Here is a 26490-nt window from a genome sequence, read left to right on the forward strand (position 1 = left end):
GTCTCATCTAATAACACTTATTTGTCTTTGTGAAATACTTACTTTCAACAGGGCATTTGAAAGTTCTTTCTGGCATGTGTGTTAGTGTGTGTTCCTTTAAGTGTTCTGATCGTAAGAAAGACTTGCCACATCCATCCATCATACAGTGGTATTTCCTTTCATTAGTATGCTTATATTGATGGCGCTTCAGTTTGCTTGCACTTTCAAATGCCCAGGTGCAGTCCTGGTGGGAAGAGAGAACATTGGGTAAAAACAAATCTAATGTAGTTTAGTTTAGTTAATTTAATTGTGTTTTTGACTGGTTACTGCAAGGACATAGCCTATGAGTGGGTCCTGAGGAGGAGGAGGAGATTAACGTCCCATTGACAACGAGGTCATTAGAGACGGAGCATAAGCTCGGGTTAGGGAAGGATGGGGAAGAAAATCGGCCGTGCCCTTTCAAAGGAACCATCCCGGCATTTGCCTGAGGTGATATAGGGAAATCACGGAAAACCTAAATCAGGATGGCCGGACGCGGGATTGAACCGTCGTCCTTCCGAATGCGAGTCCAGTGTGAAGTTATGTGTGACCTAGCTGCCATATAGTGAAACTGAAAGATATTTTGATTTTCAATAATATGGCAAAAAGAGATACATACTACCAACAGTCAACAAGGCCATAGATAGATTCAAACTATTGCTATATCGACAGCATTATCAGCTGCTACACATCCATATTTTAGCCAAGATGAAGTACTGTACATTGAGGGCCTTATTTGAGCTGAGTAGTCTTAATTTCAATACAGCAGTCTCTTACTTTTACAGCTTGTGATGTTTTAAATGTCATGGCAAGAGAAAGGAAACAAAGATTTTTACTATAGTTATCAAGTCCAGTTCTGTGGTACTTCTAAGAGCATATAAACAAATTTAATGTAACTTAAGAAAATTTGTAACAAATTTCAACTACATTGAACATATTTTTAAATAATTAAGTGTCTAAGAAGTATATCATTAACATAAAACAATTTTTTTTTATTTGACAGACCTATCTAACCTTCAATCAAGATTCTGACTTTATATAGCATGGATAGTGTAAGGAAACAACACTTTCATTTTGTTGTACTACATTAAAATATTTTTAGTCAAAATGGTTAACTCAGATTATAACTTGGCTGTTGCTGTCATCTAAAAATAGTTCATACACAAAAAATTCACGTAATGATTTGTGTGATTGAACTATGGATTAAATATTGCTTTAATCGATTTATTCAAATTAATTGTTTTTACTCACATTCTTTTGTTTTGTAGTTTTTATTTTTTCAGATGTTCTGTCATTACCTTCAGACTGTAATGTTTACAAGTTGTAGGAAAAATGATGCAAAAAATATTTTTTTCATTATTTTTGTAACAATACTTATCTCGATTTGGAGAATACTAACTTATTTCTCTGGCAGACAGTATTTAATTTTAATGGTGGTTTATGTAACACTTCAACAATATGCATATTTCTGCAATATTTACATTGGGAGGCAGCTATTAATTGTCTTTTTGTACTATGTGCCTGTGCATAAAGATGGTTCACTTCTGGAATGGCGATATGCCATGTCTTTAAGTTTTACTAGAAGAATGATATTCTACTGCGAAATACCTTATTCGTAATATCCTTAGAACACTAAGTCCAACCATCACAACTCTAATGTATTTGTAAATAAACATCATATTAACAACAAAGTATGTTGTACATCACAGTAGAGCTTATTAGCATCAAAGACTTTATAATCATATTATTATGGATAAATACAAACTCATATATGAGGTCACGTATGTTAAAAGTCTAGTTGAAATCAATGTGTGAATCAGTGTTAAGATCACAAAATTTTAGCTCATTGTATTTTTGTGTTCCGTTTTGTTTTCAAATAAATCTGGCTGCTATAGTTTCAAGCTGACTGTTGAAATAGTAATTTTGAGAAAGTTCTTCATCACTTCAGGAAATTGAAGCATTTTGAGTACATTAAAGTTATGAAACTTCCTAGAAGATTAAAACTGTGTGCCAGACCAAATGGCAAAGATCCCGAGTTCTAGTCTCGGTCTGGCACACAGTTATAATCTGCCAGGAAGCTTCATATCAGCACACACTCTGCTACGGAGTGAAAATTTCATTCTGTAAATTAAAGATTTAAAAAAAAATTCCGAAACTGAATTTAGGAACTTGGGATGCTTTGATATGCTGAAGGAGTCCGAACCTGGCTTCAGATAAGTTTAGTTTCAGATCTAACTACAATATTCTAGTAGGAGAAAATAGCTATTGTCAAAATAGATTTGAGTCCATTTAACTTTATAAGTTATTCAACCCAACATTAAGATTCTTTTGCTCTGCAGGAGTGAACCTTAAATTAGAAGATAGATCTGTGTTTTGTTAGCAAAGGGCCAATACATTGTACTACAATTCATTTGGCAGGAGAGTGAATTTATCATATTGCCAAATATAGAAATATTTAATTGTGCTTTTGGGTATTTATATAAATGTTTCATAATACACGAAAAACATGAGCCTTTTTAGGTCCTCTTTAACATATCGGACCCCCCCCCCCCCCCCCCCTTTTTGATGACAAAATCCTGGCTAAAGCCTTGGTCACTCTAATGATACAGAACAAGTTTTTACATACTGTTTAATGGGTGATTTCATTTCAAATCATACAGGTCAAGACTGAATGTGTCACATCACTATTTCAAAGTTTTCTGAAAGAAATAAAGGTTGAAGTTCGACAAGACACCTGTCAAAAACTAAAATATTTTGATTTTCTGATGATTTGGTTAAACATTATAAACCTCTTTAAATGAGAGTATCTGTGAAAATGTCGTAATGAAAGAAAAAAGACAAAAAATTGCAAATAAAAACTACAAGTGATAGATATCTGAAATTATTTTTAATACAAATCTTGTTCACAATACTATTAGACATGATTAACACATACATACTTCTGAGCTTTTTTCAGTTTTAATTTGGAAAAATACACTATGAAAACTTGTAACTTGTAGCAAACTTCAAAATTATGTTTTGAAAATACTAACAGACACAAGATGTTAACTGCCTTGAGAAATGATAAAGTGGAAAGACTGCTAACTATCAGCTATGACATTAATGCCTGAAATTCTTAAACTATGAAAATATTTCAACATAAAGACAAGAGAATCTGAAATTTTTTGAATCTTTATAAATTCTTCTATCTAAAATACCCACTCTGAATATTCTAAAAATTGCATGTATGTTAGTTGTTCATTGTACTTATGGAATGTACAATGAGGGCAGGCAATATTTTACAGTGCAAAATTTTTATTTTAGAGCTAGCTACTCTCAAGATAAAAAAAAATCTAGACACTTAAAAATTTAAACTGAGTGCTGAACTCGAGTAAATGTAATGCAAAACTAGCATATCTCACTCAAAACTATTTAAATGAGTGGGGAAACAACCGTTCATTTTGTTCAAATATTTTGTAAAAAGTTACATGTTGTTGTTGTGGTCTTCAGTCCTGAGACTGGTTTGATGCAGCTCTCCATGCTACTCTATCCTGTGCAAGCTTTTTCATCTCCCAGTACCTACTGCAACCTACATCCTTCTGAATCTGCTTAGTGTATTCATCTCTTTGTCTCCCTCTACGATTTTTACCCTCCACGCTGCCCTCCAATACTAAATTGGTGATCCCTTGATGCCTCAGAACATGTCCTACCAACCGATCCCTTCTTCTGGTCAAGTTGTGCCACAAACTTCTCTTCTCCCCAATCCTATTCAATACTTCCTCATTAGTTATGTGATCTACCCATCTAATCTTCAGCATTCTTCTGTAGCACCACATTTCGAAAGCTTCTATTCTCTTCTTGTCCAAACTATTTATCGTCCATGTTTCACTTCCATACATGGCTACACTCCATACGAATACTTTCAGAAATGACTTCCTGACACTTATATCAATACTAGATGTTAACAAATTTCTCTTCTTCAGAAACGCTTTCCTTGCTATTGCCAGCCTACATTTTATATCCTCTCTACTTCGACCATCATCAGTTATTTTGCTCCCCAAATAGCAAAACTCCTTTACTACTTTAAGTGCCTCATTTCCTAATCTAATTCCCTCAGCATCACCCGACTTAATTCGACTACATTCCATTATGCTCGTTTTGCTTTTGTTGATGTTCATCTTATATCCTCCTTTCAAGACACTATCCATTCCGTTCAACTGCTCTTCCAAGTCCTTTGCTGTCTCTGACAGAATTACAATGTCATCGGCGAACCTCAAAGTTTTTATTTCTTCTCCATGAATTTTAATACCTACTCCGAATTTTTCTTTTGTTTCCTTTACTGCTTGCTCAATATACAGATTGAACAACATTGGGGAGAGGCTACAACCCTGTCTTACTCCCTTCCCAACCACTGCTTCCCTTTCATGTCCCTCGACTCTTATAACTGCCATCTGGTTTCTGTACAAATTGTAAATAGCCTTTCGCTCCCTGTATTTTACCCCTGCCACCTTTAGAATTTGAAAGAGAGTATTCCAGTCAACATTGTCAAAAGCTTTCTCTAAGTCTACAAATGCTAGAAACGTAGGTTTGCCTTTCCTTAATCTTTCTTCTAAGATAAGTCGTAGAGTCAGTATTGCCTCACGTGTTCCAGTGTTTCTACGGAATCCAAACTAATCTTCACCGAGCGGGAGGGGGGGGAGGGGGGAGGGGCGAGGGAGGGGGAGCGAGGGGGGAGCGAGGGGGGAGCGAGGGGGGAGGGAGGGGGGGGAGGGAGGGGAAGCTGGGGCAAGGATAGGGAGGGATGGCAGGGTAGAGATTGGAGATGAAGTATTGTTGTGGGAGCATATAGGGATAAGTTGGGGAAAGCATAGGGCAGCTGGGTGCAGTGGGGAGGTTAGATCAGGACAGGGGGGAGGGGGGGGGGCAGCAGAAAAGGAGAGAAGAAGAAATACTGTGGGTGTGTTGATGTAATAGAGGTTAAGTTAGGGCAGAGGGGGGGAGGGGCCAGCAGAACAGGAGAGAAGAAGAAAGATTATGGGTGTGTTGATTTAAGAGAGGGCTGTCTAGTCTGAAATGGGAACAGGAAAGGGCTAGGTGGGTAAGGACAAAAACTAACGAAGGTTGAGTCCATTAAGGGTATGTGAATGTAGGATATACTGCAGGGAGAGTTCCCACCTGTGCAATTGAGAAAATCCAGTGTTAGTGGAAAGGATCCAGATGGCACAGGCTGTGAAGCACTCATTGAAATGAATAATGCGTTGTTGGGCAGCATGCTCAGCAACTGGTTGGTCAGCTGTTGCCTGGCCGCAATTTGTCAGTGGCCATTCATAAGGACAGACAGCTTGTTGGTTGCCACCACAAAGAATGCAGCAGAGTGGTTGCAGCTTAGTAGCTTGTAGATTACATGGTTGGTTTCACAGGTAGCCTTCCTTTGATTGGATAGGTTACACTTGTGACTGGACTGAAGTAGGTGGTGGTGGGAGGATGTAAGGGACAGGTCTTCCATCAAGGTCTATTACAGGTATATGAGTCATGAGAAAAGGGGTTGGGAGCAGGGTTGTGTAGGGATGGACGAAGAAATTGTGTTGATTTGGTGGGTGGCGGAGTACCAATGTGGAGGGGTTGATGGGTTAGTAGGTAGGACATTCCTCATTTCAGGGCATGATGGAGAGTGTGATTCACTTGCTCCAGCCCTGGGAGCTACTGAGTCATGAGGGAAATGCTCCTCTGTGGCCAGACAGTGGGTCTTTGGGAAGTTGTGGGTGACTGGAGACATAAGCCACAGGAGATCTGTTTTTGTACACGGTTATGAGGGTAATTACAGTATGTGAAGGGTTCAGTGAGACCCTTGGTATTTTTCAAGAGGGACTGCTTGTCACTACAGATGCGACGGTGACAGGTGCGACGGTGACACTGTATGGAACGGACTTCTTGGTATTGAATGGGTGGCAGCTGTCAAAGTGGAGGTATTACTGGTGGTTGGTAGGTACTGATGTAGCCATCTGTAAGGTGGAGGTCAACACTGAGGAAGTTGGCTTGTTGGGTTGAGGAGGACCAGTGAAGCATATTGGGGAAAAGGTGCTGAGATTCTGGAGGAATGTTGATAGGGTGTCCTTACCGTCAATCCAGATCACAAAGATGTCATCAATGAATCTGAATTTGGGATTCTGGGTGTTTGGAAGGATTGCTCTAGATAGCCCATGAATATGTTGGCGTAAGTTGGTGCCAACTATAGCCATATGAATCTTTAGACCATTAGGCCCATCCCAGAACCTCTCCCCAGAGTCCATCTCTTTCCTCACCCCTACCATTCCCCTCACTCCTACCCTTCACATGCTTCCTGAAGTCCATAAATCCACCCACCTGGGACACCTCATTGTGGCTGGTTACTGTGCCCCCACTGAAAGACACTCTGCTCTCGTACACCAACACCTTCAGCCTATTATCCACAACCTTATCTCCTGTATAAAAGATACTAATCATTTCCTCCACCAACTTTCCACAGTTTCTTTTCCTTTACCATATGGTGCCCTGCCACCACTATTGATGCTACCTCCCTTTCCTTACACAGACATTCCTAATTCCCATGGCTTTACTGCTATTGAACACTACCTTTCCAAATGCTCAATGACCTCCAAACCCACAAGCTCCTTCTTGGTCACCATGACCAACTATATCCTCACTGAAAATTACTTCTCCTTTGAAGGCATCACCTACAAACCAATCCGAGTTACGGCTATGGACACCAGCATGGCACCAACCTGTGCCAACCTATTCATGGGTTATGTACAGGAATCCTTCCAAATACCCAGAATTCCAAATTCCTCACCTGATTCAAATTCATTGATGATATCTTCATGATCTGGATCACGGTGAGGAAAGATCCTTCTCAGCTCAACAAGGCACTTTCCTCGATAGTGACCTCCACCTCAAAGATGGTTACATCAGTACCACCATCCATACCAAACCAACCAACCTCCAGTAATACCTGGACTTCAACAGCTGCCACCTACTGCATACAAAGAAATCCCTTCCATACAACCTAGCCACCGATGGCCATTGCATCTGTAGTGATGAGGAGTCCCTCTTGAAATATACCTAGGGTCTCACTGAGGCCTTCACAGACTGTAATTACCCTCCCAAGCCTGTACAAAAACAGATGTCCTGTGCCATATGTCTCCAGTCACCCACCACCTCCCAAAGTCCCACCATCTGGCCACAGAGGAGCATTCCCCTTGTGATTCAGTACCACTGACTGGAGCAACTGAATCATGTTCTGTGTCAGTGTTTCGACTACCTCTCATAGTCCCATCCCTCCCAAGTGGTATTCTGCTGCCCACTGAACCCACATAATATCCTTGTCCATGCCTACACAGCCCCTGCTCCCATTCCTTGCCTCATGACTCCTATCCCTGTAATAGTCCTAGATGCAGGACCTGTCCCATACATTCTCCCATCACCACCTACTCCAGTCCAGTCACAAGCATCACCTAACCAACCAAAGTTAGGACTACCTGTGAAACCAGTCATGTGATCTACAAGCTAAGCTGCAACCACTCTGCTGCATTCTTTGTGGTATCAACCAACAAGCTGTCTGTCTACATGAATGGCCACTGACAAACTGTGGTCAAGAAACAGCTGACCACTCAGTTGCTGAGCACACTACCCAACATGGCATTCATCATTCCAATAACTGCTTCACAACCTATGCCACCTGGATCCTTCACATGAACACCAGCTTTTCTCAACTGCACAGGTGGGAACTCCCCCTGCAATGTATCCTACATTCCCATAACCCTACTGGCCTCAGTCTTAATTAGTCATTGTCCTTACCCACCTAGCCCCTTTCCTGTTCTAATTTCAAACTAGACATCCCTCTATTCGACCAATTCACCCACAGTCTTTTAACCTCTATCCTTTTCCACTACCCCCTCCCCCTATACCCAATGTCTAACCTCCTGACTTCACATTTCTTAAACCTCGCCATCTCGTGTTGTTTCCATAGTCTGTATTTCCTCACAAACATTGTATCTAACTAAAAGTTGAGATCAAACACAAAACTCTATGTAGGATGATTCATGCGCAAGTTCTCACTTGTTTCTCAAAAACAGAAGAGAGCTGGAAACAGAGTTGTCAACAGGAAATAGAGTTGCCAACATGCACATTTTACACTAGAAATTCAATGATGCAAAATATGCAGAATGTTGGACAATTTCTCATACTTTACACAGAAAAATATTGCACAATTTGATTGCAGTAACTACTAATACATTGATCAAACAATATATTGTCCATTTCCATAAATTTTGTGAGGGGATTTTTGAGTAAATAATTCATAAAAATTCATAAAAATGTGTTTTTTTTTAAATTTTCAGTAATAAATAGTTGTTTTCAAAATATGCATTGTTCCAGTTATAAAAATGAAGATGAAATTAAAATATTTTATTTCCTAACACACATGATGTACAGGTAAAATGTGTATTTTTTTCAGAGATCATGAATTGACATGTTCTGTACGATTTGAGACGAGACTGCCCTAATGGGATTTGTATTTAAATATGGTCACAATCTAATTGTTTACACACAAGTTTATACAACAGTACAAAAATAACTTTTCAGGAAGTGAAATTAGAGTACTGACAATGGGCAGATTAAAGGTAAAGAAAACTATTCCTTGCTTTCAAGAACTGTGAGTTACTTCTTCAAGGATGAAAGATATATAGGTTTTAGAAGGCTGGAAATGAGGGATAGGCAGTCAAACCCCAGGCTGACAGAAGCCTACCTGATGTGAGAAAGAAAGGAGAAGAAGGCTAAGAATAGTTTTTTCTACTTTTAAATGTGGGTACTGACTGTATCATCTCAAGGTAAGTATTGGCCAGGCATTTTGACTCGTATAATTTTAGAGTTTTCTCCAGTGCATTCTCCTTTTGATAAAAAAATTATTGTATGTAAGTTGTGCTTCTTACAGTATAGAATATTCAAATAACTTGTGGGAATGTGGTCAGGCAACAACTGCATCTATTTTTGGCAAGTGAACAGCCCATCATTCTCACGGCATAAATGAAATGAAAGAATCCTGAACATGGCACTTTAAACCTTTGGTCGGCAAGGGCACACTAACCAGTAAACTAAAAGGAGACCATAAACAAGTAGTGTCACCACACAAACAAAGGTGACCAATGCCAAATATTAGCGACGGTGAAATATTAATCAACAATTGATGAGTAAGTATCACAAACGCTGACCCATTATTGCACGGCTGTTACAAGTCTGCGTGATGCTTATGCTTTATACTCTGGTCTCCATGATTCTGATGATGAGTTTATACATCTGTCAAACAGGATGTTTTTAAACTACCTTTTACTTTTACTATTTGATTTTACTTTTACTATCTGATCCTATTTATAGCAGATTTAGTACTGACCCAACAAAAAGGTTTGTGAGTAAATTTCCTTGATGCAAGATACCTTCAAATGACTTCACTCTGACAGTGCTGTCACCCCTACATTACACAGTCTTACAAAGAAGGAAGGGATTCATCTATGGCCTATTCTCAATAACACAGGTCCTCCAATGTAATGTATAGCTAAACACTTAGCTATTCTGTTGAATATGTCATGTTAGGAATTTGGCACATTTCACACATCAATTAGACAGTTTGTATCTGAATGACTGGTATTTTAGTAAGTTTTAATATTGTCTCTCTCCTAACTTGTGTTCTTCTGTTTAATTCATTAAGGCTAGATTTCATGTTAGATAACCAACCTGTTTTGACACATGTTTGACTTCCCCTGCTACACCTACATCTACATGACCACTCCATAATTCACAGTTCAGTGCATGGCAGAGGGTTCACTGAACCATTTTCACACTATTTCTCTAACGTTTCACTCTCAGACAGAGCATAGGAAAAATTAACACTTAAATCTTTCCTGGTGGGCTCTGATTTCTCTTATTTTATTACAATAATCTTTCTCCCTATGTATGTGGGCATCAACAAAATATTTTCGCATTTGAAGAAGAAAGTTAAAGTTTTGTGAAAAGATCTTGCCACAATGAAGAATGCCTCCGACTCATGTCATCTGTGACAATCTCTCACCTATTTTGCGATAATACAAAAAGAACTGTCCTCTTTTGAACTTTTTCGATGTCCTCCAACAATCCTATTTGGTAAGGATTTCATACCATACAGCAATACTCTAGCAGAGGACAGACAAGCGTAGGCTAGACAATCTCTTTAGCAGATTTATTGCATCTTCTAACTGTGAATAGAACACCATCTCTATTTGGCTTCCCCACAGTATTATCTATGTGACTGTTACATTTAAGTTGCTCATAATTGTTATCCCGAGGTATTTAGTTGAATTGACACCCATTAGATTTGTGTGATTTACTGTGTAACCGAAATTTAACTGATTCCTTTTAGTACTCATGTGGATGACCTCACACTTTTCATTATTTAGGGTCAATTGCCATTTTTCACACCATACAGGCATTTTGTTTGAATCATTTTGCAGTTGATTTTGACGATAGTCTCACCTGCAAACAATCTAAGAGGGCTGCTCAGATTGTTACCTAAATAATGTATATAGATTAGGAACAGCAGAGGGCATGCAACACTTCTTTGGGGAATGCCAGATATCACTTATGTTTCTTTCTGTTTTCTACTGAGTGACAGTTCTATGGGCAGATGGATGGGAGTGTGTCAGGGGGTACTTTATTAACTATTTTGCCAATTTTTTGAGATAAGATTTCATGTATGTGCCCTGGAGTCATCAGCACTGAAACTTCCATTCTTTTTTACATACGTAGATGACACTATTGTTATTTGGCTTCATGGAAGAGAGAATTTGCACAGTTTTTTTTTAGAAAATATTTGTTTCACTATGGAGGTGGAAAAGGATGGCTGCCTCCCCCTTCCTTGATGTATTGGTCAGGAGGAAGTATTGTGGTTTGTTTGGATGTGCTATTTATGGGAAGCAACTCGTACTGATTTGTATCTTAGGCTGACAGTTGTCACCAACCAGCTCAGTGTGAAGTGATACTTTGACCTTAGTTCACATGGCCCATGTCATTCCATATTCTGAAAGTTTGTCAGAAGATTTAGCTGCAATCTCTTGCATCATTCATGCCGGTCAAAATATTGGTGGTTGTCTTGAGTTTTGAACAGCCACATTCCCATGAATTACTTTGAAGAAAAAAATGTTAGGTTAATACGAGAATTGTGCAACTCGTTTGCATTACTTAAGCTATGTATATGAAAAAGATTTTACATGTGCAAGCTCTCTGAACCAGTGGCTCTGAAAGCATGCACACATAACAGCTTCTCTATACGTGTGTTCTCCTGCCACCATTTGGTAAGCAGATTTTTTATCTATCTAATTACATTAAATAGTGTGAAAGCTGTGACTTTATGACCTGTATAGCAAGAAAAGTTGTCACTGAAGAACATATTCTGTTGGACCTTGTGCAAACTTAGACAGAGGAAACTGCTAAGAGCATGATAAAATCTATTTTGATAACATATAACATCATTATTGTTTCTTGTAGTGTGGGAGTATGATTTATTTTTGAGACACTCTGGCACAGCATGCCACAAGGGGTCACCTTGCATCAGCTAGGAAACTTTTTTTGACAGTTTACCTGAAGAGGAGTGTGACTAATCCACATTGTCCAGAAACATTATATTTGCAACTCTTACAAACCAAGATCACTACAACTATCACCCTACATACTGAAATAAATGTGATAAAACATACAGGTGACTGTAATGCCCCAGAATCACAGAAGGTTTTTGCTTTGCACAGACTTTTCTCTCAGTATCACTCACACTGAACTATATAGTTCATAGAAGAAATCAAAATTTAATTCACACAAGTAGCAAATTGTGACATACCAGTGATAACATTGCAGGACCAGTAGGGAGGTATGGTAAGATACAAAAGATTCTGTGGAACTGGTTACCTTAAATGTGCATTTATATGGCTTGACACCAGTGTGTATCCTCATGTGAGCTTTTAGTCTACAAGGTTGATCAAATAGCTTTCCACAACCTTCCCATGGGCAGCGCAGTTCTTCTTCTTTATGCAGATGAACACGAGAATGAGAGTGAAGGCAATTTGATGAATAATATAGCTTGCCACAACCTTCAAATGGGCACCTAAAATGTGAAAGTCAATCTCAGTTGAATATCAGAAATTGTAAATGGAGACACTAAGCACAGAATAAGATAAACAGAACTGCATTAAAAATGTGTGTCACTTTTCACAGTATACAACAAGTCATAAATACAACTAATAGAGCTCACAGTAACTTACGTTTCTGACACACAGCTTTTAGTGGGAAGCACACACATTCATTTACTACTGCACACTTATTGTATAAATCTTCTATCTTACATGAAAGCATTGTTAAATGAAACAGTAACATAATTATCAAAGTGTTAATTATTACTACATTTCACGATGAAAGGAACTGTCCAAGAAAGGATTTACAACAAAAGAACCAATAAGATGAGAATTGCAAAAAACTAAATGCCAAGAGTGAAAAAACAAAGAAGACGTGCTTAATTTAGTAGGCTAATCAGGGATTTAACAAAAGTGCGAGTAGGACTTACGTTGTTGTGATACGCATATAGCAGCTCCTCCTCCTCCTCCTCATCACCATCACCATCACCACCATCACCATCATCATTTTTTTCATGTGGTTCAATGGCCTGGTGCACCATCTTCACTTTGACAGCTTGTATGTCCTTAACCTATCCCAGTTATCCAACTGGTGAAAGGGGACTTAATGTTAACATTGAATCTGAACCATGCATTGTTTCTGGTGACTCCTTGCACTCTGAGAGGTGAAAGACGGCAGGCAGGCAGTCTGATGCTGAGTCTGATTCCAAGTAAAACAGTAAGTCTCCAATACAGCACTATAGGGCCAGACAACACCAGTGCAACCACCAATTATTACCGTGATCGATTCCAATTTGCAGGATAACCCAGGTGACAGATTGTGTGATTTCTTTTGCACCTTTGTAAAACTATATTCAATGAGTGACATTTCTTTAATTGATCAGGAAAATCTCTTACACTCATTTCACTGAGAATCTGTTTTTCAATATTTTTTCTTTTTATAGAAATAAATTTCAATGGCTCAGTGCTACCTGAGCAGTTCATTTTCTGTGTGCACCATCTCACAACTGGGTACTTTATCCCCCTTATAAATAAATGATCTTATGGACAGAATGAGCAGCAATTTGCACCTGTTTGCTGATGACACTATGGTGTAAGGGAAGCTGTCATCCTTGACTGACTGTACGAGGATACAGGATGACAGAGAGAATTTGTTTGGTGCAATGAGTGGCAGCTTCAGCTTTCTCTAAATGTAGAAAAATGTAAGTTAATATGGATGAGTAGGAAAAACAATCCTGTAATGTTTGAATACACCATTAGTAGCATGCTGCTTCACACAGTCATATCAACTAAACATCTAGGCATAATGTTACAAAGTTGACACTGTATACGAAATGGAATGAGCACATCTGGTTGGTAGAAGGGAAGGCGAATGGTCGACTCTATATTATTGGAATGATTCTGGAAAAGTGTAGCTCATTTATGAATGAGATGCTGCATAGAACAGTAGCGTGACCCATTCTTGAGTACTGTTCTAGTGTCTGGCATCCCCCGTAGGCCATATTAAAGGAAGACATCAAAGAAATTTAGAGGCAGGTTGCTAGATTTACTACCGGTAGGTTTGAGTAGCACGAAGGTATTATGGAGATGCTTTGTGAAGTCAAATAGGAATCCCTAGAGGCAAGACAATATTCTTTTCATGAGACACTACGGAGGAAATTTAGAGAATCAGCATTTCAGGCTACTGCAGAATGATACTACTGTCACCAAAATATATTTTATGTAAAGACGAGAAAGATAAGATGAGAGGAATTAGGGCTATTACTGAGGCTTATAGACAATCTTTTTTCCCCTTATGAGTGGAACAGGAAAGGAAATGCCTAGTGGTGGTACATGGTATCCACCGTCATATGCCATACAATGGCTTGTGGAGTATGTATGTAGATGTAGGCAAATGGATTTTCTTAGGCTACAGCTTACCAATGACATACTACAGTTTGCAGTTGATGAAATGAATGTCAATGCAGGGGTACATATCTGAGTGAAAATGTGATGGACACATCTATGATTTGTGACTGGAAAACTTGTCTTCTTACGAATTTCATTACATGTGAGCAATATAAAATCTTCTAACAACAAGACAACCTTGTTGTTGTTTGGAAATAAAGATACATGACCAGAGACAAATATGTGATCATCTTACACTTGTTAAATTTTGCTAATAAACCACACCCAGATATGTGAAATCAGATGATGAGTTATACAAGAAATGACCTATGATAAATTATTTCAACAGCAGAATAGATTATATCCACTGTGGTATGTGTGAAGAGATGTATCATTATATGTATCAATTATCTGGGAGGGAGGAGGTGGATGCTGTTTAGACAATATACACAAAATAAAAGGCATCCATGTGGCATCAAATTGTACATGCTGAGTATGTCCACAAGGTTTTATAAGGGGTAGTTGCATGAAAACGAGACGGATGGAAAAAAGTAAATAAACTATTTATTATTTTGAAAGTAATAACAGTAACTGTTAATACAGTTAGCCCATTGTGAGACAAGAAAGTCAAGTCAATGCCTTGATGGAAAAAAGTTTGCAGTTGTCTACAGAATCATAATTGTACCCAGGCATGCACCTCTTATCTGAAACAAATCGGTGGCCATGAATGTCTTTCATCACAACTTCACAAATCTGGATATTGCATAGGGAGAGACTGTGACTGTAGGGAGCATGTGTAAGGGCTTCCCAGCGAAATTTCTGCAGCATAGTGAAAACATTCTTGGTAACATGTGGGCTGGCATTATCCTCCAACAGAATGATGAAATCTGTTAACATTCCTGGGTGTTTGGATTTGATGACACACTCCAACTTTTGCAAAGTGTCCATGTTCTGCTGTACGTTAATTGTGGCACTGTGTTCCAGGAAATCAATGAGCAGCGGGGACGTGCAGTGTAAAAAAAAAGGGGGGGGGGAGGAGGAGGAGGAGGAGGAGGAGGAGGAGGAGGAGGAGGAGGTCGTCATGACTTTCCCAGAGCTGGCACATCCTCGGCTTTGGACTTCTTTGGTTGGAGGTGAAGCCCACCGCCGACTGTGATACTTGCTCTTCAGCTCAAAATGATGACTCCTAGTTTCATCTCCCTCTATGGGACAGGAAACAATATTCTTCATTTCAATACCGTTCCAGGTGCTGCAGTGATGTTTGCATTATGTTCAACTTCTGCTGCTCCATCAGGCTTTCGGAATCAAATGTACATAGATTTTCAAGAGCTCCAGCTGCTCTGTCATGATGGTGTGACGCCCAACATGAGGTGAATGTTTCCAACATCTATTGTCGGTAATTTCTGATGGCAGCATTCACTGCAGCAATGACAGAAGGGGTAATGACATAATGAATCTGTCCTGGCCAACTTCTGTCTTTCAATGACATCTGACATTCTAGAAATCATTTCTCGCACATAAACATACATGCCGATGACATAGTATGTTCACCATACACAGCAGACACTCCTACATGAATTTCACTTCCTGACATCCTTCCAGAGTCAAAAAACGCATTACATCTTGCTGTTCCTCTTTTCTAGTTTCCATAGTAAAAAGTAACACACAAATACAACTCACTGTCCTTGCATCGAGCATGCCTAACAAATAGCACAGTAGGTTGTTTAGATATGCTGAAGAAGTTTCACTGGGAAGCCCTTATACGTCCTCCACAGTCCTGATTTCTCCTCAAGCTATTTCCAGAGTTTTGGAGCCCTGAACAAAGACATTTGTGGCCGTCGATTTGCTTCAGATTAAGCAAAGATGGGTATAATCATGGTTACACAAGCAACTGCAAACATCTTTACATGATGGCAGTGACTATCTGTTTTTTCTCTCCATGGGATAAATGTATTAATAGTTATCAATGTACTAATAGTAATCAACAGTTAACTTACTTTTCTTCTTTTTTTCCCACCTGTCTCATTTTCATTTGACTTCCCAGTATGTAACAGCACTATTTACATGTGGCATTAGGATTCTTGCAGATAGGATGGGGCCAGAAGAATGAGGGTGGTTGTTGTTGTTGTTGGTGGTGGTGTTGATGGTGTTGGGAGTCCTGACAACATGGTCTTTTTGCTTGTTTTGGAAGAGCTGCTGGAATTAAGCTGGCCGAACCTGTCAGTCCACTGTCTCCACTCACCAATGACCAACTCCCACAGCTGGCCCGGCCACCCCAGCCTCCGACCTGGCAACCTCCCGCCCCCGTCCTGGCCACTTCCCAAGTCACAGCCCCGCTTTTCTGACTCTTGTCTTTTTCATACTTTTCTCAGCATTCCTCTACTTTGTCCTTTATTACTGCTGAAATTCCCAACCTCTATGTCAGTCCTTTGGCCTCGTGAACACACTCATAGCTCACTGTGTTTACCATTCAGTTCAAGGCTTATGCTGGCCATTCCTGTGGCTCAATTCTCAGAGCTTCCATTGGCAGATTTGTTCCAGCTGCCTAATTTGCTGGACTTGCTCTCATCAATTGCTTACCCCCATCACCCCACAGGCATCATCAACCTCGCAGTTACACCATCATTGTTCGGCTTGCTAGGCACCTCACATTGACCCACCAGCAGCCGACATTGGTTGAGCCCTGTTCTCATCAGCTGCTGATGCCCAACACCCTGCAGGCACTGTTGTCTGTAGGTCATGTTGGGCTCTCACCAAACACTATCTGGGCCATTTCCTGGGGTCCCAGCTTTCCATCCTCACACCTCTGTCTCCTGTAGGGAGTGCAGTGTTGGCCAAGCATTTACATCTCATGTCTCATTTACAGGAAGTGTTTTCAGGGAGAGGACTTCATATGATGCAGACCACCATCCACTTATCTCCATCCAGCAACACTTCTACATAGTTGCCCTCTCAGGGGGACCCTGCAGCTATTATTTGCATGGCCCATCACACTTCAATGGGCTATCAGAAACATCGTGTCTGGACAGCCGCCACTGGTTGAGCGGCATCTCTCATCAGGCACCAATGCCACTTATGGCTCATCATCTTATCTGCATCAGAGTCATGTCATAGACCTTGCCTTTGGGGTGCGCCCCTCACCCCCAATGTTCAAAATCTTTAGACGGCTCCACCATCTCTTCCTAAAGAGGGGAGACGTACTGTATCTATATGCAGTATGTTCCTGGAAACTTGGCTGTATCATTATACAATTAGATTGACGGCAACATTCTTGTCACAAAGCAACTGCCACTAATAAACAACTGAGCAGTGGAAGACTCCACATAGCGTCCACTGCTGATAAACAAACACATTTAGCAACAGACAAAAATTGAACAATGGAAAATCCAGGATGCTACTCGCCATATAGCAGAGATGCTGAGTCGCGATAGGCACAACAAAAAGATTCACACAATTATAGCTTTCGGTCATTAAGGCCTTTGTCAGCAGTAGACACAAACACACACACACACACACACACACACACACACACACACACACACACACACACGTCTGCAGTCTTAGAGAGCTAAAACCACACTGCGAGCAGCAGCACCAGTGCATGATGGGAGTGGCGACTTGGTGGGGGTAAGGAGGAGGCTGGGGCAGAGAGGGGGAGGGATAGTATGGTGGGAGTGTTGGACAATGAAGTGTTACAGTTTAGACGGAGGGCAGGAGAGAAGGTGCGGAGGGGGGATAGAAATAAAAAGAAATTAAAAGACTGGGTGTGGCGGTGGAATGACGGCTGTGTAGTTCTGGAATGTGAACAGGGAGGGGGCTGGAGGGTGGGGACAGTGACTAACGAAGGTTGAGGCCAGGAGGGTTACAGGAATGTAGGATATATTGCAGGGAAAGTTCCCACCTGCGCAATTCAGAAAAGCTGGTGTTGGTGGAAAGGATCCATATGGCACAGGTTGTGGAGCTGTCATTGAGATGAGGGATATCATCTTTGGCAGCAACAGGGTGGTCCACTTGTTTTTTGGCCACGGTTTGTCGGTGGCCATTCATGCAGACAGCTTGTTGGTTGTCATGCCTACATAGAATGCAGCACAGTGGTTGCAGCTTAGCTTGTAAATCAAATGACTGGTTTCACAGGTAGCCCTGCCTTGGATGGGATAGGTGATGTTAGTGACTGGACTGGAGTAGGTGGTGGTAGGAGGATGTATGGGACAGGTCTTGCATCTAGGTCTATTACAGGTGTATGCGCCATGAGGTAAGGGATTGGGAGCAGAGGTTGTGTAAGGATTGACAAGTATATTGTGTAGGTTCTTTTTATTTTTATTTCTCTCCTTTCCGTTACTTACCCCCGTCCCCCCTCCGCACCTTCTCTCCTGCCCTCCGTCTAAACTGCAACACTTTACTGTCCGCCACTCCCATCATACTATCCCCCCCCCCCCCCCCCCCCGCCCCCTCCCCACCCCAGCTTCCTCCTAACCCCCACCTAGTCACCACTCCCATCATATGCTTTGGTGCTGCGGCTCGCAGTGTAGTTTCAGCTCTCTGAGACTGCAGACGTGTGTGCAAGTTGCGTTTGCATATATATATATATATATATATATATATATATATATATGTGTGTGTATATATATATATATATATATATATATATATATATATATATATATATATAATATATATATATATATATATATATATATATATATATACTGCTGACATTTAGCATCGGGTTTACAGGAATCTCTGCAAAGCACTGAGGCACCAAATTCACCTCAGGTGGCACCACTATTTTTCCTGCTCTCACTCACATGGTGACCTGTCATCAAGCAGTGGCTCTGATTTTCTTTTGTGGACATATGTCCATTTTACCTGTTGTTCTCGTCCAATGACTTTAATAAAGGCATTCTTCATTGCTAACAGTGAAGTGTCAGAGTGCATTGTGCCCTTGAATTCACAGACATGAAGGTAATCTACCTACATAACTCTCATCATGCAATTTCAGTGTTATTACTCTGGGCACTTACTTGTATGGAGCATGAAGACTATCATGAGTTCTCATATGAACTTCCATGCTTCTTTTTGTTTGAAATCTTGCACCACAGGATTCAACAGGACAAACCATTACTGCGGGACGCTCATGTAATTTTACATGTGTATTCAAGTTGTAAATAGTAGTAAAACATCGTCCACAACCATCCACTGGACACTGAAAAGAATTTAACACAATCATGTTCCAATATATATTTTGCATCAGATCTTCAGTACATCAAATATATAAGTAGTTATACTGTATCAAAAACTAATGTGACATGGACAGAATGTAATTTTGCAATAGAATGTGGAATGCCACGTTTTCAGAGTGAAGTGGTGGAAATTAATAATAAATAGTATCCTCTTCAATAAATATACATGGATAGTATTTTGATGTTTAAGATATAGTTACATTGACTTTATGGTTATAATTTCGTGTTTGCTGTTTTTTTCCCTAAAGGTTATATTTATCATACAAAAGCAATTTTTTTTTTAATCTGTAAAATATATTCCAATAAATTTCAAGAGAAGCTTTAAACATAATAAAGGACAAACAAACCTCCATGAACCATACATTTTTTTTCAAAGAGTGACATATTATGTAGGAGTCTACAGATTACACAAAATTATAACCAAAACATTTATCATCTTAAGCCATTTAACATTCGCTTCTGGATAAAGACCTCATCTACACTTTACCTTTCATTCAGCCTTCAGATATATGCACACGTGATACTTTTCCACATTTTCTAATATCATCTATCTATTACAATACCAGCAGCAAAGGAGTAAGGCTACATGTCCTGCCCACTTTGTGGAAACAGTACAAAAATTTGCATATTAAAATTTTGTCACAAATGCACTAACAACTTCTGCAAGTGAGCATAATTGAGTGAAGACTCTTCCTACATGAGGGCAAATGTGTCATTATAGGTGTGTATACAGGGCGTTTGGAAATTCCAGTTACAAACTTCTAGGACTTCTCGAGGAGAGTGAGTAGATAAATGAATTGGAACTCATGTTTGGAAATGTACCATTTCTGTGCTACAAGCATTTAAAACACGTTATAAATGCATAACTGATTAGGCATGACCCAGTACATAACATCTCTTACAATTTCACTCATTACTCTTGTACTCGTTAACAGGTTCTCTTCAATGTGATGCAGTAATGCCTCTTTCAATTCAGGTGTGCAGCGTCTCCTTGGAGCACCACAGTCTTGCCTGCTGATGGTGAAGGTACCCTTTCTTGAAGCAGTTGCGTAATTGTGGCAAAAATGTTATGCGATGGAGTCGTATGTTGTGCAGAACAATCTTGATAAAGGCAATGAGCAGCTCTTCCATTACTGTGAGCTTCACCATTCACAAAGGTCATGTTGGTGTACCCTGCAAATGTGTACCCAATCACGTTGCCCCCCCCCCCCCCCCCCCCCCACACACACACACTCAGACGAGGCTCCAACCATGTCAGAGAGGTGCGATAGGTGTCAAACGACATCAGCCAATCCAATGTGGCCACCCACACCACGACTACCCTGTTGCATACCTACCTAGCAAACATGTTTTCAAACAGCTGTAGCACAAAAACAGCATGTTCCCTGACATGGATCTCTGTTCAAAATGTTATGTACTCACTTCCACTACAAGTCCTAGAAGTTTGTAATGGGAATTTCCGAACAACCTGTATGTTGTTTGTGACAGTTGGTATCCAATACTACTAAGTTTTTTTCCAGAGGGTTCTTGATAGTGGATGGCACTGATATGTAATTTGGAGAAGGCGCTGGTTGCAAGGTAAAAAACAATGACAAGCTATAGTTTGGTTATCACTGAACTGCATCCATAAGATTTGCTGTCAACCACCATGGAAATCTGTCTGGCCTATTAGTTCTTTGAACACTGTCTCTATATAAGTCAAGTATAAAATTTCCAATTTCCAATTGTTTGCTTGTACTGTAATAATAACAAGAAAAAAGTGAATGTAACATGCAAATGGAAAGTTTACGAATATCAACAGAAGACAGGTTAAGAAAATTGTGAGAGAAAGTTGATTTTAGTAGCTAGAGAAGTGACTGTTTACAGAAGAAATTGCAGTAAATAGCAAGTTCAGCGGCAGAATTACCTGATCTACAATGAAAACCTAATGTTGTTCTACAACATGAGTGCACTATGACTGACTTAACATTTTGAAACCATCTATATAGAGATGTAGGTCAAGATTCCAGCTACTCTCTCTGGTGAGCCCTCATTTGCAAGTAATTGATGAGTAAAAAATTGGAGTTTTATGTAAACTTAATAGCTTTAAAAGAGAATATTTATGTAGACTGGTTATATGGTGTAATGGTTACACTAAGACCTTCACATGCTGAAGGTCATGGGCTCGAATTTCATCAAATGTTTTAATTTTTTTATATTTAAGTCTTTACCAAAATGATTTTGATCATCAATTTTATCCAATTAAATGATTTAATTGTAATTTTTTATTTGTATTCCTTTGTCACATACAAATTACAGTATTAAATTTTTTCACTTGTTCTCATTTTTTCTTTACATCATTCTTTTTCCACTTGGAATTTTTGTGAATTTGAATTTAATTATATTTATCTGTTATACTATTTAAATATTTGTGAATGCCAATATATCAGTTAAAAAACAAAATACAAAATAATCTAGTTATTTTGACTGTGAAATAATGTCAAAAATGTATTTTTCATTACAAGATTACTTTTTTGGATGGTAATCATTGTACAAACATTTAAAACACATAGCCTAAATTCCTATGGCACTATGAAGAAAATAATGGAGATGAAGATTTAAATGAAAATTGAGGAACAGATATAATGACTGCAATAACATGAATGAAAAATAGGACGATGAAAGAAATTAAATCAAAATTAATACATAAAATTAATTAAAATTACGTGAACAAAGATTCAAGTGGAAAAAGAATGATAGGAAAAAATTGAGAGAAATTAAGAAGCTGAAATGATGATGAAAACGATGTGATAAAGGAACACAAACAAAAGTACCATAATTTAAACCAATTAATTGAATAAAAATAATGATCAAAGTAATATTGATAAAACTTTAAAAATAAAAAATTAAAGCATCTGACAAGATTTGAACCCATGACCTTGACCATGTCAGGGCTTTATCCTATCCATTACTCCAAGCAACCAGCCAATATGAAGGTACTAAATTAATGATATTGACTGTCATGGAAAATTCCCAATTTTTTTTCCATCAGTAACTCACCTATGATCACTTACCAGGATGAATGGCTGCATAGTGTGATAGGGGGGATATTAATCTACATCACAGTATACACAATTTCAAAAAGTCAGTCCCATCACTGGGGACCTCTCCCTGTACATTGCTACCAATATGAAGTACTGTAAGAACAGGTGAGTAAAAATGGATAAAATTAAAAGAAATAATCTCAAACTGGACTAACTACTACATTTTCCTCAATATAAAGACAGTAAGAAAACTGAACTAACTTGAAGACAGAAGTAGCATATTTCTCAAGTGAAAAATGTAGAAGAAAATTTTTAAACTTTGAGAACAATGTTAAAGAAGTGCCCTTTCATGATAAAGTAGCTCATCAGAGGAGCAATGCCATCTCGTGAAACTAAAGGAAAGTATCACGAGAAGGATGTGAGAGAAAAAATGTTTCTGAAGAGCTGGTGATGTTGATAAACAATGTACTGCAGCAGGATATTACTTGGTTACAAGCAATAGCTTGAAACTATTGTAGAAGCCTCTGTTTCTTGATTGCAACTGATCATTTAAAAGAAGGCCATCTTTCCTTATTGCGCGTCTAAGAAATTCTAATTCTTTCAACATATCCAACCTCCACCCTTTCTTTTGTTTATGCACAATCTCAATTTCTTCTACTCTTTTTCAGATTGTGGCCCAATGTTAAGAAGTGTTCTGTGAACACAGCACTATGGACTTGGAATCTTTTTTACCTAAATATTATTCTTTGTATCTAACATTAAAAACATGCTGTTTGTCCAATAGAAAATACTGGACATGAATCACATGTCATCTTGTAGACACTTGAACTGCATAAGGGTTCATTAGCAGTTTTAATATTATGGATTAAAATTTTTCTGTAGGTTGTTATCAGTGGAGAAAGCTACTTTGCAACCTTATTTTTTAAGTCAACAAACAGATAACACTGTACGACATATTGCCTATGAAAGAAACTGAAATATACCTTTTATTTTCACTTTTCTCATTTTTACAGTCACCTAAGGTAATAATTCTATTTCTTGCTTCTTTCTCAAAAATTTTGTGTACTACAGATGGATCATATCTATTATCATAAGCTACAGTTTTAATTAAATTCAACTCTTTCTCTATTTCTTCTCTGTTTACTATTGCATGGCTTATGTCTGAGTGAAAAAGGCCATCTTATGTGATTGAGGGTGTGTTGAGTCAGAAGGTATAATCTATTCTGTACTAATTGGTTTGCAGCAACTCTATGTAGGGGACTCCATAAATTGTTGGAAATTCTCTGCACAAACATGGAGCCATACTGCCCCCTATAGTCATCCATAATTGTGAAAGTGTTGCCAGTGTAGAGCTCTTTTGCATGAACTGACATCTCGATTACATCCCATAAATGTTCGATGGGATTCATGTCAGGCAATCTTGGCGGCAAAATTATTTACTCAAATTCTCCAGAATGTTTTTCAAACCAATTGCAAACAACTTTGGCCGGTGACATGGTACATTGACATCCATAAAAATTCCATCATATTTTGGGAACATGAAGTCCATGACTGACTGCAAATGGTCTTCAAGTAGCCGAACAAAACCATTTCCAGTCAATGATCAGTTCAGTTGGACCAGAGGATCCACTCTATTCTGTGTAAACAAAGCCCATACTATTATGGAGCCACTACCAGCTGGCACAGTGCCTTATCAATAACTTGGGTCCATTCGTCCAAGGAGTCTGCAACACACTCCAACCCTTACTGTCAGCTCTTACCAACTAGAATCAGGACTCATATGACCATGCCATGGTTTTCCAGCTATGTAGGGCCAAACCAATAGGGTCATGAGGCCAGGAGAGGAGAGGAGCAGGCGATGTCATACTGTTAGCAAAAGTGCTCACATTGGCTGTCTGCTGCCATAGCCCATTAACACCAAATTTCACTGCACTATTCTGATGGATACATCTGTCACACATCCCCCACTGATTTCTGTGGTCATTTTAAACAGTGTTGCTTGTCTGTTAGCACTGAAACTCTAAGCAAACACTGCTGTTCTCAGTCATTAAGTGAAGCCAGTCAGCCGCAGCATTACCCACAGTGACAGTCTTCTTTAATCGTTTCAAGCCATTGCTATGGTACCTTGTTTATCAACATCACCTCCTATTCACAAGCATTTTTTCCCCTCACATACATCTCATGATGCTTTCCTTTAGTTTCACGAAATGGCATTGTTTCTCTGATGAGCTAGTTTATTATAAGGGGACACTTCCTGCAACATAGTTCTCAAAGCTTAAAAATTTTCTTCTGCATTTTTCACTATAGAAATGTGCTACTTATGTCTCCATGTTAATACAGTTTTTTCTGCGTTTACACTGTGGAAAAATGTAGTAGTTAGTCCAATCTGAGATTATGTAGTACTTTTTTATTCCTTGTAATTTTATCTGTTTTTACTCAGTTGCTATTATACTATTTCGTATTGGTAGCAACTTAGATTACTAATTTATATGTTACAATGGCATGTCACTGCAGGAAAAGTTAAATATTATATAGCTGAGTATATGTTTCTGGAATCAGCCCGCAATGTGTGGTGTGCCGTATGCTAGTCTACATAAGCCCTGCAGCTAGTCTGACATTTGCCTGTTCAGTAGCTATACACATTTTAATTTTACATTTTTATGGGCATTTCATTCACATTGTCTGCCTGTGACCTCAGCTCTTAGTGGGTGTAATATGTATTATGCAATGTTTTACGTAATGTAACTCAAGTAAGTAACAGATTTATTTACAGATTAGGAATTTTACTTGCTTTATATTCATAACTGGTAGCCAGATACCAGTTCCTGTTGTCAAACATTTTTTAGGTAAATCATTGTTGTTCTTTAGAAGGTACTCTCAGCAGTATCAAAATCTGAGGGAAGTCTAAAAATAAATAAATTTATGGCAACTAATTGGCTGAGTACTTTATTAACTGGATCTGTACAGAAACCATAGAAATAATGTTGTCTTCAGGAAATTTCAAAAGACTGTGGAACAAGTCCTGAAAACTTGCACGTAAAATAAATTATCCATAGCACTTCAGTAAACTGAGCCTTTTTGCTGTTGTAATGTATTCACTTTTATGATCAGACCTTTGTCCCCATAACCTAGTGGTCACATTAACACAATTATTTCTATACCATTTTGTTCTTATTGTATGAAGATTAAAGCTGGCTTATTAACAAAACAAGAGATTCATATTATTGTTTCCAGTTCTGTTGGAAGAAACAACTTCCAGCTCCAAAACTCAGGGTCTGACAGCTTTTTAATGCTCAAACTATGAATTCTGCTACCTTAAGGTAGATTATTTTACCAGTGAGGTAAATCTTCACAAGAGTTTCTTCAGTACTCAGACAAGTAGCTAAATTTAAGAACTCCAATAAGCAATTTATGTTATATATTACATCTAATAAATGTCAAACGGGAAAGCTGGATTTTCTTTTAAATATGCAGATTTTATTCATTGTAACTTACCATGTAGTCCTTTTTCTTTAAGTGAGTTTCTTTATGTCTCTTTAATTTGAAATAAGTGTAAAATGACCATTCACACCCCTGATAGTCACACTGAAAAATAATGTTTCATAAATAATAGTGGCAATAACAGTGGACAAAATAATTTGATTGAATCAGCAGTGCTATCTGCCTTATTCAGATGGATTTTACCTTGTATGGCCTTATTCCATAATGGCAGAGTATGTGGATGCGGAGCATACACAATCTGGGAAATATCTTGTTGCATGATTTGACAGGACATACCCATAACTTTTGATCGTTCTCCGTAGTGATAGGAGACAAATCCTCTGCTGAAATCCCAATTTCTGCCAAAGCTTGCTCAACTACATGGTCGCCTGAAAGAGCACAAAAACTCAATGTTCTCTAACTTTTAAGTACAGATTAACTGTCAATACTGTGTTACATGAATCACGAATAAAAGCGTAACTAATTCAAGCAAAATTCAGAAATTTCTTTTAGATAAGTAATGTAAAGATAAATTATTTCAGTAACATGTATCAGACATACATGATCTGGGAAAAATATGGAAACAGCAAAAGCATAACGCACTACCATGGCTAATATGGTGTACAAAACATGCTGACATTAAAAGCAGCTTCCAGTCATACCAGTAAGGATAAATAA

The 26490-nt window shown here is 38.7% G+C and overlaps 1 protein-coding gene across 3 annotated transcripts in view; it reads right to left on the reverse strand.

Annotated features, from left to right (window-relative positions):
• LOC124798398 overlaps nucleotides 1-26490 on the reverse strand; it is a 136358-nt gene that overhangs the window by 62211 nt on the left and 47657 nt on the right. For all 3 annotated transcript variants that reach the window (XM_047261783.1, XM_047261782.1, XM_047261781.1), the window contains exons 2-6: nucleotides 26017-26201; nucleotides 25828-25917; nucleotides 19091-19272; nucleotides 11962-12157; nucleotides 43-223 (exon numbers count right to left, since the gene is read on the reverse strand). In XM_047261783.1, coding sequence (XP_047117739.1) covers nucleotides 43-223; nucleotides 11962-12157; nucleotides 19091-19272; nucleotides 25828-25917; nucleotides 26017-26201 — 834 coding nt within the window. The remainder of the gene's footprint in view (nucleotides 1-42; nucleotides 224-11961; nucleotides 12158-19090; nucleotides 19273-25827; nucleotides 25918-26016; nucleotides 26202-26490) is intronic.

The sequence above is a fragment of the Schistocerca piceifrons genome, chromosome 5 (assembly GCF_021461385.2).
Source record: "Schistocerca piceifrons isolate TAMUIC-IGC-003096 chromosome 5, iqSchPice1.1, whole genome shotgun sequence".
Taxonomy (NCBI): Eukaryota; Metazoa; Arthropoda; class Insecta; order Orthoptera; family Acrididae; genus Schistocerca; species Schistocerca piceifrons.